The sequence below is a fragment of the Syngnathoides biaculeatus genome, chromosome 2 (assembly GCF_019802595.1).
Source record: "Syngnathoides biaculeatus isolate LvHL_M chromosome 2, ASM1980259v1, whole genome shotgun sequence".
NCBI lineage: Eukaryota > Metazoa > Chordata > Actinopteri > Syngnathiformes > Syngnathidae > Syngnathoides > Syngnathoides biaculeatus.
Genome location: NC_084641.1, coordinates 37,479,713 through 37,493,462, shown reverse-complemented (window position 1 = coordinate 37,493,462; position 13,750 = coordinate 37,479,713). Strand labels below are relative to the sequence as shown.

General features: G+C 40.1%; 1 protein-coding gene across 2 annotated transcripts in view; it reads right to left on the bottom strand.

The window, feature by feature from the left end:
• LOC133491632 (interleukin-1 receptor accessory protein-like 1) overlaps positions 1 to 13,750 on the bottom strand; it is a 301,815-nt gene that overhangs the window by 159,702 nt on the left and 128,363 nt on the right. For both annotated transcript variants that reach the window (XM_061803009.1, XM_061803019.1), the window contains exon 3: positions 6,443 to 6,722. In XM_061803009.1, coding sequence (XP_061658993.1) covers positions 6,443 to 6,722 — 280 coding nt within the window. The remainder of the gene's footprint in view (positions 1 to 6,442; positions 6,723 to 13,750) is intronic.

Sequence of the window (13,750 nt, the reverse complement as noted above, 5' to 3'; positions counted from 1 at the left end):
TCTTAATTTGTTTTTTTTTGGAATGTAAACGTCTTCTGACATTTAATAATGTTTTATAAAATGTAAAAAAATCTGTTTTTGTCAATTTGTTTTCTCAAATGTAAAATTGATTTCATAATGTATGATACTGTTTTGCACTTCCCAGCCACTGCACCAGGTTGAGCCCAAAAGTCGATCAAGGGTTATTTTCAAAGTATCAAAAATATATGAAAATTAGATAATAATAAGACTTTAAAATACCAGCATTTTTTAGATGCAATAGGTGTTAGTATTGAGCAACATCACCCTCATTTGCTTAGCCCTGTAGAACCCAAGACATCCAAATCCTCTTTTAAAATTTTATGTACTAACTAAATTAATCAATAAGCACGAAAGGAACACAAAAACATCACAATTGGAAAAATTTACTAATTTACTTCCGGTTTAGATAATGGGCCACATATGACCTAGTGGGCCTTAACTACCAAAAAACAATGCATTTAATGCAGACACATATGAGATGTTGGGCTTTAAGGGTAAAAAGAGTAACTGTGGTGCGTCGTGTTTATACAGTGGGCCTTTCATTACATTGGGTCATATGTGACCCCATAGGTTCTCTCGGATTAAGCTATCCTAAACTAAAAATACCACAACCACATGTTGCACAGCAAACATTTGCTACCAGGGACTCCAACATTTCTGGGCTGTTTGGTCGAAAATCCCCCAGAGAAGCACAAATTCTGCAAAGTCATGGCAATGTTTCATATTTTAATGGGTTCGCCTTTTGTTTATATTTTCAAATTTCCAACAGTGTCCCCCATCAATGGTGGGGCACACTGTTTACTCCTGTTAGGAACCACAACACATCCAGTGAGTTTGGTGGGTAGGAAAAAAACTTGCGCAACAAGCAACAGCCTCTGGTGTTCGTTAGAGAACCACATCTTAACTGCTATGTGCATTCCTGACGATAGTCAAACTTTCTCTGCCTAATGCAGTCAAGCCCCAGCACGGTGATCTTGCAATGCAGCACTAATACAAATTTTCGTGTACACATCATTCTCTCATCTATAATGCTTCTCCATTTAGTGACTCTTGATACAACAATATTTCGAAGTGTCAAAAAGGAAAGTGAAAAACACATCTCAAAGATTCACTAAATCAATATTTTCATAAAATGCAGGACTTCTACATGTGTAAGTATTTAACTTTCATGCTTCTTGATACACAGGGCCATTGATGCCCCATTCTCAACATAACAAGCCTGATAATTCTTCCCCAGCAACGTGTATTTATTGTGGCTAAGGGACAAAAACTCCCATAATATTAATGATCATCCCAAATAAATGCAAAAAAAGTGTTAAAAATGCAAGGAGACATCAACGAGTTATGTACAGTATGTGCTGGTACAGTAGGTACTGTAAGTGACATTGTCTTCAAGCACCTTTGGAGCTTCATCTAATTTGGATTGTTTAAATACACTGTCTGTTAACTTATTTCAAGGAAGCCAAAAAAAAAAAAATATATATATATATATATATATTCATATATAATTACTGGATCTTTATCATATAAACACATCCTTGAATTAATCTCAGTAGAAAAATCAAGAGAGCAAGTAAGCAAGAAAATTCCCTTTTATAAAACTGGACAAATGTGTCCTGTTAGTGGGTTAGTGATATTTGTGTTATAGTGTTATTTTCTATAGATCCGATGATTTCAGTCAGAATCCGCTTTATTGGCGAAGTGCGTAAAAACACACAAGGAAAAAATGTGAAGGTTTCTGATGCTAATATAGGTAGAGCTGCAATGATTAATTGAATAATAACAACCATCCATCAATCCATTTTCTGAGCCGCTTAATGTATCCTCACAAGGGTTGCAGGAGTGCTGGAGCCAATCCCAGCTGTCATCAGGCAGGAGGCAGGGTACACCCTGAACTGGTTCCCAGCCAATCGCAGAGCACATGGAGACAGACAACAGTCGTGCTCAAAATCAATCAATAATCAATTAATCAACACCATTTTTTGATATTTGATGAACCATTTAGAGACCTTAAGTTAAAGTGGGCCAAATCCTCTGAATTTCAGTTCGTTAAACAGTAAATAATTATTTTATTTATGATAGAGCAGTTGTCATAAGCCATCTTGCAGTTCTGCTACTGGAGCTTACGGTGGACTTTGTGCCCTCTCGATGTCTTCCCCCTCCCTCTCTCTTTCCAGCACCTTCCTTGCGTGTCCACCTGTCACCAATCAGCCCTCGTTACCACCCGCATAAAAGCCTGCCAGATTCCAGAAACTCTTGCCAGAATATTACACCAACTCCTGCGATCCAACAGCTCCTCAGTGTCTATGTATATTAATTCTCAGCTCCTTTTTGGCCTCTGTCTCTCATCTTGTCCTCAATGTTCCCTCTGCATTTCCCACCAAGACAGCCGCCTGCCCTCGTCACTGCCTGCCGTGCCTCCCCGGCCTCAACAACTCACCAATGCACTTCAAAGATCATCTACAGTTCCCTTTTTTAATAAACTGTTCATCACAACCTCTCAGCCTCTTTCAGCTCTTGGATTCAGTGTCCATCCACTCATTACAATTATAATAATTCAATTTCTTATAATAACACAGCCTTCTCTGTGTTTCATAAAAACAAGATATTTGCAAAGTTCTTTGACTTTGGAAAACAATTTACTGACATTTTACAGACCGTAGAAGTAACTGAATAATTGTCAATTGATGTGTGTTTGCTACATTCTCAATTAGAAATGATGTCAATTATTTTGAAATAATTTAAATTCTCATTTTTTAATTCAATTAAGGAGTGGAACTTTTGATAAGGTTTTTTTTAATCAGTGTCAATGATTATGAATTAATTATTCAAATAATCATTAGTTGCAGCCCTGCTAACAAGCTAAACGGAAACGTGTGTGTGTACGTGTATGTGTGTGTGAGTGTGTCCTCTGCCACTTTGCATTAAGTGACAGATTTAGCCAAAGCAGTTTTTTTTTTTTTTTTTTGCATACGACAATGTTCCTCGGGGTATATCATCTGAAACAGCTGAGTGGTGACCTCGATTTGACACACAGCACCGCTCATCTGCTCTGCGTTCACTTACTATACATGACGTGAACGTTCCATCATTGTGCGGGAACAGATCTGTGTGTGCGTAGGTGGTGGCGGTGGTGTTGGGGTGCAGGAAAGCAAAAGAGACAGGCATGCATGCTCAGAATTCTAAGTGTGCACGTGTGCACAAGTGTGTGTAAGTCAATGCTGTTCGTTGGAGCCTTGCTAAGTTCCTGTCATGTGCATCTTGTCTTGTGGGAGCACAGAAATGACGTATTCTGTGTGTACAGGATATTGCATGACCATGCCGTGGCTTAAATGTATCTGACACAAGATAAAACATCCATGCATCTGTTTTTCAATACCATCATTGAGACTGGAAGACTGTATTAATGTCACAGGAACTACAACACCCAATGGGATAACCGATTAAATTTGACAGCAAATTCTGATATAATCTGAGTTAAACTCTTTTGACTAAAATGAAATATTCTTTTAGTTATACTTTCGTGATCAAAATTTTTTTCATTCAAACTCGACTCACTTTTAGTTGATGAAATACCGTAAGAGTGTTTCACGTAATTACATTCACCTTACTCAGGAGTTCTTGGTGTGGTACAAGTACCATCAAGTACACAGATGTGGGCTTCCTGTAGTGGTATATGATGACATCACTGAATGTTACAGTGGTTAAATTATCATTTCAGGATTTAAAGACATGAAAAAATATCCAAAAATAGTGCCCACTTTTCACTTAACTGTTTGAGTGATGGTTTGTCTGTTAGTTATAGAATTCACCATTTTTGGTGCAGAAATACTGTTTGAAGACTACAGCCCACTAACAGGTGTGCCCATGTGGCAGCCATCTTGGACGTGGTGACATTCTGCCAAGGGCAATGACAGAAATTCACTTAAAGTCATATCATATGAACGCAGCTCACGTATGTACAGAACACAGATAAGGCTTTTTTTTTACTGGAGCGAACGCTATACATGTAGTGACAAGGTTACAGTACGCTTGATGGCAACGCTCAACATGTACACCTCCCTGGAGTAGAACACACCCATACTTTACAGTAAACCACTTCTCTATTGCAGCCAGACAAAACACAGGTGAAAAAAGGAAGCGTGCGGACATTGCGTCTTGTGAAAGCGAGTTGACTCACCCTCACAACATAGCGGCAGTCACTCAAATTTGAAAAATGTACGACTGTGGTCAGTCATTACCCCAGATATAAAGTTACGGGTGAGTGTTCTGTTTGTAATCATGAATATACCCCTATAAGAGCGGAGGAGGGCGGTGTCAGGTAAACTAGGAAGTCGAAGTAGGCTGAGCAGAAGTTCGTTGTTAAGAGACCGTGTGCTTCTGTGTTAAAAAAAAAAAAAAAGATGTCAGGCTGTGGTTCACTGCGTTGGATCGGTTTTCATGTGCGCTGCGAGTGTGCGACAAATGTGCAGTGGTGCATCTGAGAAAGAACATCGGTCAAGACTACACAAGCGACATCTTTCAATATCTATGTATTTCCACTCTTAACCAATTTTCCGCATGTGATTTTTTTATGCTCGACTGTGCAGATTTATGAGTGCGATGACCCACGGGCGCATATGCGCCTGTCAAATCACAATGGATGTAGCGGCCATTATTACCCCCTTGCCCATTGACCAGCAAGGCAAGTATGGTTAAGCTTGAAAACTTTGCAGACATTTTCCAGCTTGTTTATATTCATTGACAGTCATTTTGTCCTGGACTGTATTTCGTGATTTTAGGCCACAACAAAAAGTTCAAAATGATCATTTTGAACTGTATCTGTGTTTTTAGGCTATGAAAAAAATAATTCAATTTATTGGACAGTCAGCTGTAAAGGAGAGCACACTTTTTGCACCCTTTGTGTAACTCTCTGAGGAGGTGAGTTAGGCTGGGTTTTGTAATTATGTAAATGAGTGCAGCCAGCATAATTTTTTAAATAAAAAAGGCTGCTTTGCTGTTGTGGAAGTGAACATAACCTACTTTATTTGCTGCCAATCAAACTTCTATCACTAATTCACCAAAAGTGCAATGACAGTGACGCATGAAGACATCTCTGCATGGCAGAGCGATCTGTGCAGGACTGGAGCATTGTCACTTGGCTGGTGTGGAGAAAAGACAACATGGTTAAATAAAGCACGGGCTGGCGATAAGGTGATATTGTCTGTAGGAATACTTTTGACTTTCTTATGTGGTGAGTTTTCATAAAATTATCTGTTACGTGAGTGTGAATTCAGAATTTTGACAGAGATGAAAATGTTCCTCAATTTTACATTTAAAAATCACATGCTCTGAGGAAAATTGAATAGAATCTGCTCCTGCATTTAAAGTAGTCTAGTAAACTGGTACTGTTAGTTAGCCCCTTTAGTGTGTTGACCAATTGTTGGATGATTTCAAAAATATAATATCCATCCCCATGGTTAGCGTTACAGGATGCAGGAGTCTCTCCCAGATGACTTTAGGCAAAAGGAGGACGACACCCTGAACTGCTCGCCAGTCAGTTGCAGGGCACACATATAAACGGCATCACTGAGCATACCACTAGACTGTCAGTCACCTAAAAATAAAATAATGATGATAATTATTGTAATAATCTGTTCAATAATTTGATTTCTAAAATGGTTAAGTAGGTCGGATGCATGTTGTTGAAATAAATGTCATCCACCACATGTCCAAGGAACTTGTATGTCTGCCTGAATGTGCACATTACTAATGCCAAAATCGCTTCACGACCCCTGGGTCAAAACTTAGATGTGGTCCCAAGAGACATGAGTTTACACCAAATTTCCGACACCAAAATCTCATTCTGCTAAACAAATGTCCAAAGGCAACGACACCACCTAGCTTGACGAAATGAGTCTTACAAAATTAAAGATATGCCATATTTTACACGAAAGCACAGATTTTGCCATCGACAAAAATAGATCCCAGTCAGCAAACCTTGTCCTTGCATAAAAATATTCTATTGCAACAGGGAGAAAAACACTCAATGAGGGTAAACACTTTTTCAATTTAGAAATTTTGTTGACTCTCCAAGGTGCGTAAAGTGTCAACGCCCTTAGTTTATGTCTGAATGGTGCCAAAGCAGCAATTTAACAGAACTTTCAAATTTTTGCTCTGACTGCATGACAACATGAAGCGCTCTCAATCTCCATCATGTCCATCAATCTCAGAATGCCGCCAATGTTAATAATAGAAAAGTGTTGCAATAAGATTGCCTGTTTCTATGTTTGGCTGGTAAAGCAGTAAAAGTTTAAATGGTCTTGAATGTAAATCTAAAACACTTTCATATCGGCACTTGTTAGATATTAGGAAACTTGGATTGACTTTACAATTCCCAACTGTGCTGCTGTTATTTTGGGTGTGACAATATAGGATGTACCTTAATACACAGGAATAGTACCCCACGTCGTCTAGTTCCGCTGGTCGAAACCATATTGCATCCTCCTCCTTGCTCATCCGTGTGCCATCAAAACTGATGGGCTCCTCGAAATCACCATGTCCAGCACTTTTGTACCACATGAGGCTTAGTCCTGAGCTCTGAGCATGTGTGTAGTTGGCACGGATATATCCATAGAATAAAGCACACTTTATTCGAACAGGTTCTCCCAGTAGCACCTTGTATTTCAGATAGTCCACGGACCAATCCGTACATCCTTCCACTGCAAGACAAAAACAGAGATAGGAAGGATTAAGATTTTTACATTTAAAAGCAAATGTTGATTGTAATCATGCTTATGCAGGTTAATAATAGTTTTAGTTTGTAGTGGTGTACTCTAAACCATAACAAGAGAAGTGTCTAATATTTTAGTCACCTGAAGTAGTTAAATGAGATAGTAAAAGCATTTTGAGTAGGTTCAAGCACGATCGTGTACACTTGAACTACAACCACAATAATGAACATGTTGCTAAATAAAGCAAAGCAAAGCAAATTTCTTCGTACAACGCATTTCATACACGAGGTAACTCAATGTGCTTTAGATGATTAAATAATTTTCCACTCACTCAGTCACTCACAGAACATGACAAACAACAAAAAATCATTATCTTTGTAAACACAGATAATTCAATACTGATCCTGTATTGGAGGTTATGACATTCCATATTTGGTCATAATGTTGTGGATGGTTGGTGGTGTAGCTCTGTATCTGCGTATAGAATTTCATGGACCAAATCCTCAATAAAACTTAGTCTACAGGTACTGCTTATGACCCTCATTTATACAGCATTACCTGGTTTGGAGATGTTTAAATAGAGTAGATTCCCATTGTAATGTCTTTAGTTAAAAGATTTGTATATTTCATAAGAAAGTATGTTTATTTCATGATGTGATGTGTTAAAATGTTTCAAAAGAAAAAGCGTTAGAGTGACACTTCTTGACCTGTGAGGATCATTCAGTGTCTATGCCTTTGTACGTCTGTAGAGGATCTTTGCCGTATCTCCCATGAAAATATGAGCATAGTGAACATTAAGTCTGACAACAACTCATAACTATGCTGAATTTGTTCTAAACGTTTGAACCTTGGGAAACTTTTGTCTTTGTAAGCATTATATGCTAACAGACATTAGGTTGAGGTCACAATTATGTTTTATTTGAAAGCTCGATGGAAACAAGTGATTGTTGACACAGCTATTGTTGTGTTTAGCCTAAATAAGCTAGCTACCTGTACTTTGCACAATGGCACACAGTGCACAGTGTAATGTATATTTTTCTCTATCTTTCAGTTACATTTATTAATTCATTTACCACAACAAACCTCCATAAAACCAAGAAAAGATTGCCTTGTGTATGGAGTTTCTTTATAAGTTCGCTGGCTGTCTAGCTTCACATAGTAACGGGCCGTGAGGACAGCACAACTATGGTTAACTGTGCTGCATGGCAATATGGCATCCATTTTCTTTCAACATTTTTCATCAGACAATATATGAAAACTTTTTGCAGATTCAACACATCAATTTTGACTTCACATTTAAACACTGATGGGGCCATTCGCCCAGTAGGGCACCCATTTATTTATGTAACTTTCATTAAGATTTCACATTTCATTGTATTTAAAATTATGAATATACCTAGTTTATGGTCCTTTTCATTGGATTTTATTCATCAAAAGCATAAAAAACAGTTGTATTTTCCCTTCAGCTCACACACTTTGTTCTCATGATATTATATCTCCTTTTTTTCTCGCTTATTCCGATCGGCTCATTCCTGACAGCCACTAAGACTGTCATTTGCATGTAAATTCAATGTGAATGGAGGGAGGATGAGGTAAAACAACAACAGTTTTTCCTCCTGTCCCAAAATAATCTGTGCCCGCCTTTCTTTTTTAATAAAATGGATTCAGCCATCCTGATTGGACATGCCCTCCAGAGAAGTGTTTCATGTCAGAGTACACCCTGGGAATGGGGAGCAGACAGCCCTCCCATAGTGACTATTGTCAGAGCACACTCATTACATTATCCATCCATCCATGTTCTTAGTTGCTTATCCTCACAACGGTCGCCAGGAGTGCGAGAGCCTATCCCAGCTTTCAAAGGGCAGAAGTGGTGTCCAGAGTGCCCGGAGAAAACCCACGCAGGCATGGCAAGAACATGCAAACTCCACTCAGGCGGGTCTGGGATTGAACCCAGGACCTCAGAACTGTGAGGCCAACACTTTACCAGCTGCCCCACCATGCCGCCCTCATTATGTTAATTTGCTTCTTTTATTTTAACAGAAGAAGAATCTATTTTGAAGCTATCACTACATACTCTGGATACTTTTGCCTAAATTCCAGCGCTGAGAAACAGAAACTCGGAACAAATTGTCAACTCCGAACAGTCACTTTACAACACAAGCGCCACCCGCGTGTGTAGAGTTTGCATAATCTCCCCGTGCCTGTGTGGGTTTTCTCTGTGCACTCCAGTTTCCTCTCACATCCCAAAAACATGCAACATTAATTTGACACTCTAAATTGCCCCTAGGTGTGCGTGTGAGTGTGGCTATTTGTCTCGATGTTCCCTGCGACTGGCTGGCAACCAGTTCAGTGTACCCCGCCTCCTGCCTGTTGACAGCCACGATAGGCTCCAGCACTCCCTGCAACCCTTGTGAAGATAAGCAACTAAGAAAATCGATGGATGGCTTTAAAATCATCAACTCAAAGGCAACCGAATACACTCGATGCTGTGGGGATGACAACGTGAGTGGATCGGGCACACGCTATTATAAGAAGAGAATGGGGAACAAAACGTGTGTTGGTGCTTATTGGTGATCAGGACCGACTTCATATCAGGTTTGCTTGAGGTATGTTCACATATTTTTAGTATATTACAGTTCTCAAGCAGGCAACAAAACGATACGTAGTCTCGCAAGCTAGTGGTAGCAGTAGTGGGTGTGTGTAAACATGATGACATCACGAATGGATTGCGCTGACTGTATTATAATGTGTACAGTATATGTACATAAAGCAGATTCTGATTCTGATTCTGATAAGAAGTAAATGGGATGGGGGGTGGGGTGTTGGTCATCACCAGAGCTCAGGACAGGGAAGGATGTCCGTGAAAGCCTTGCTTGAAGTATATTCACATACTTTTGATACAAGACATCAACAAAACATTGCATAGCCTAGCGTGCGAGTGCTAGCACTAATGGCTGTGTGTAAACATGCTACCGTTCTGTTGAAAACATACTCTGACTAGAGCAGAGAATTCCAACCTTTGGGGAGCCAAGGCACATACTTTAATTTTAAAAAATGTCACAGTACATCAACAAACAAAAATGTCACAAAAAGTTGAGATATTAATTGTATTTATTACTTTGTAATAGAAGACCCTTAAAGGTCAAGTGTCGTCAAACGGATGATATTTGGTATATTATTAATGAAAAACCCACAGCCAATATGGTCCCATGTGTTTTTTCACCACAAAACATGATTTTGACGTATACAGCTTTTTGTAACTCCCGCCATGAAAATCCTCTCAGGGATTTGTTTTCGAGAAGAAGCAGGAAGTGACGTACAGGACAGAGGCGCCCCCGAGTGGACTCGTTTGTTTCCATTAGTTTTACCTCCGCGAAGGTAGCTCGTTGTTCCTTCGTGTTAGCCAAAATGCCAGCTCATTGCATTGCTGGACATTGCTTGAACACTCGGGAGAATGTAATTACCCTTCATAAGTTTGAAAGAGACCCTGTTCGTTGTGAAAAATGGATTGCACGGGACAAGAGCTTCGTGGGTTGCAAATAAATGGTAGGTGTGTATACAGGTACTAAAAAAAATAGTTTGGGGCGGACCACGTAATCAGTCTCTCTCATAACGTAGCAAAAGACCTGTGTATGAAATGTGCTGATGTGCGCATACAGCTACTAAAAAAAAGAATAGTTTGGGGTGGACCAAGTAATCGGTCTCTCTCATAAAGTAACAAAAGATCTGCATATGAAATGTGTCGATGTTCGCGTCGCCCAGCCAACAATGTCTCACTCAGCCTGCAGCATAGCTCGGCTCCACCCCCTCGTTATATAGCACGGCGGGCCAAAACTCAGCCACACTGGCTGAGGCGCTGCGTTCGGCGGTCACATCATCTGCGAAGGCTGCGCATGGGGCTTTGCGACGCGGTCGGCTCTGTAGAACCCAGCCGAGAATGCGTTACTCAGCCGGCTCGACTGTGACTAAAGCACCACCGCTCGGCTCTGTCATAACCAACACCGGCCGGCTGCGATGAGCCGCGATGGCTCATCTCCGCCGCGGAAGTGGATTGGACGGGATGCGGTTTGGCCGTGATGGTCTATTTGACTATGCCTCGAAACAATAGTGTAATATTGCCCTGAGGGCTCGAAACAATAGTATAATATTGCCCCGGTAACTTCACTCGGTTGTGTGGTGTTGTCCTTTTTGAAAAGAGGTTCCGTGTCAGAAGGGGCGTTGGAAAAATCCGAATATCTCTGTTGTTCGGCTTCCGTAGTAGCAGGAAACTGCACGTTTTCAACGGCGGAAGTGACGATGACTTCAAGGACAGATGACGCGATTAATATGGCGACCACTTGGATGTCGAGGGACACTCAGTTGCGCAACTTTGTGCATGGATGACGTGCTCTCCGCTCACGTTTTTTTTCCGTATAGACATTGAAGTGAATACTGTTATATGTATTTTTCATTACAATATCTATTTTAGAATGTTTATAGGGATGTCACCCGCACTTTAAGTTTCTTTCACTATGCCTCACTGGCGTAAATAAATGAACAAAGATACACTATTTACCATCAATACATTTTTTTTCTGAAGAATTAAGTGCCCAACTATATAATGTAAATGAAAATGTAATCAAAATAGACGTATTGTTCTATCTTTTGATGGTATCAGCCATTGGTTATTATTTTTTTAACTGGCTGATCGGTGATCGTTAATTGGCCCCAAAAACTGCTCCCCAGTCCCCGGTCTCCAGAACTGTGAGGGAGACGGGCTAACCAGTCGCTCCACCATGCTACCGGAAATTAATATACTGTATATATTCATCCATGACTCAATACACTTTTGCCCAGCTAGTGTCTGTTTTTAAGTGTAGCACTTTGGATAAACAGATGTAAACTCATCTTATTGATGTTTCTTCTCCAGCGAGAGTGCCGCATTATCAGAAAATCATCTTCCTTCAATCCCCACAATGCCAGTAATCCTCTCATTTAATGGAGTGCCTTGGGAGGTGATGAAACTCACCACATAAACAACAAGAAGTGCTGCATTGCAGACATGACCAAGCGCATGCACGGTTTCTCCCACACAGCTCCAAAACACCCAGGGCTGGGGGGTGGGGGCGGAGCATGCAACCCTCTTTGCTTACCCTCTTTGCTACACTGTATCATAGCCACGTGGGCGTTCTAAGTTGGTGACTCAGACCCTCGCTGGTCCACTACAGACACTTTCACATCATTTGGATGTTATGCTCCAGCGCTCTCACAAAATGAGAGTTGGGTAGAAAATAACGCCGTTGCAGATGGATGGAGAGCCGCGTGAGAGATGATAAGATGATGAGAATATGCAACAACACTAGCAGCCAGCAGCGCCCTAATGGGTGTCTGTTCACAGATGTCAACTCTGACCTTTTTTTGTCTGCGGTTTTTCCCACACTGTTAACTACCAGAGCCTCATTTCCTTCCTTTCCCCCTGCCTTTGTACTTCTCCAGCCTGAACACCACTTGCTCCCATCCATTTGTCTTTCAGTTGCGTCTGTGTGTTATCTGTGAACTATTCAATTCTGCGGAAGAGAAGTGGGAGGTGGAGGCGATAGTTCAAAGAAAGGAAGAAAATTACCAAAAAAAATTAAAAAGAAAAAATATGATTGGAGCAGGCCCTGTATCAGAACAGCTATGTCCCCACAAGCTGCACACAGAAGATGGCAATGTAGATGCTCGAACACAATTCAAATGGTTCAGTAGTTGTTAAATGATTTCAGCTTTTCCTTTTATTTATATTATTGGTTAAAGCATCATTAAAAACAACTCTCCAAAAACAAAATGTTCAACTTGACATCAAAATTGAAATTTAACTCCATGAATTTTAGCACGGATGCAGGGTACAGAACGAATGTTTTTGCCACAGTCTCTGAACAGAAAGTTCATTTATTTATCTATTTTAGAACTTAAAAGCTACTTTTTAAACTTTGGGAATGTTGCGGATGGACAGTGCCTCATCAGCCATTGACTTCATTGCATGGTCAGTGCATAGTATTTTCTACACCAGCACAATGACAGTCCTCATATCTTAAAAGAAACACAACACCTATTCTCGACGAGGACCTGATTCACTCTTTGATAAATATCAACAGTGAAGAATACAGCGCAATGAAAAAGTATTCACCCCCTTTCTAATTTCAGATTTTTTCTTTTTTGCATATCTACCACACACAATGGTTTCAATTTATCAAACCAATTTTAAGATGACTCAGAGACAACCCAAGGAAATATGAAATGCCATTTTCAAATAACAATTCCATTTATTAAGGCACATAAATGATCAAAACCCTTCTGAGACTATGTGAAAAAGTAATTGTGTCCTGAACCAAATAACAGGCTGTGCCACCCTTGGAAGCAATAACTGAAATCAAGCGTTTGCGATTATTGGTGATGAGTCTTTCACATGTCCCTGGAAGAATTTTTTTTGCACTCATCTTTTCAGAATTGTTATTGGAGGGTTTTCTAGCATGAATTGCCTGTTTAAGCTATCACCACAGCATCTCAATTGGATTTAAAACTGGATTTTGACTTGGCCATTCCAAAACCTTAATTTTTATTTTTTTGAGTGATTCAGAGGTGGACTTGGTGGTGTGTTTCGGATCATTGTCCTGTTGCATAATCTAAGAGTGCTTGAGTTTGGAGCCACGAACTGATAGCTGGACGTTCTCCTTAAGGATTTTGTGGTACACAGTAGAATTCATTGTTCTATCAATCACAGCGGACCATCACACTACCACCAGCATGCGTCACTGTTGGCATGATGTTCTTTTTATCAAATCCTGTGGTATTTTTTATGCCAGATGTAATGGGCCGCACACCTTCCAAAAAGATATGTTTTTCACTTATCAGTCCACAGAATGTTTCTCCCGAAGTCTTGAGGATAATCAACATGTTGTTTGGGAAATGTGAGATGAGAAATAGTATCCTTTGCAGACAGCATGGGTTTTGCCCATGGATGCTATTTTTGGTCAGTGTCTTTCTTATGGTACAGT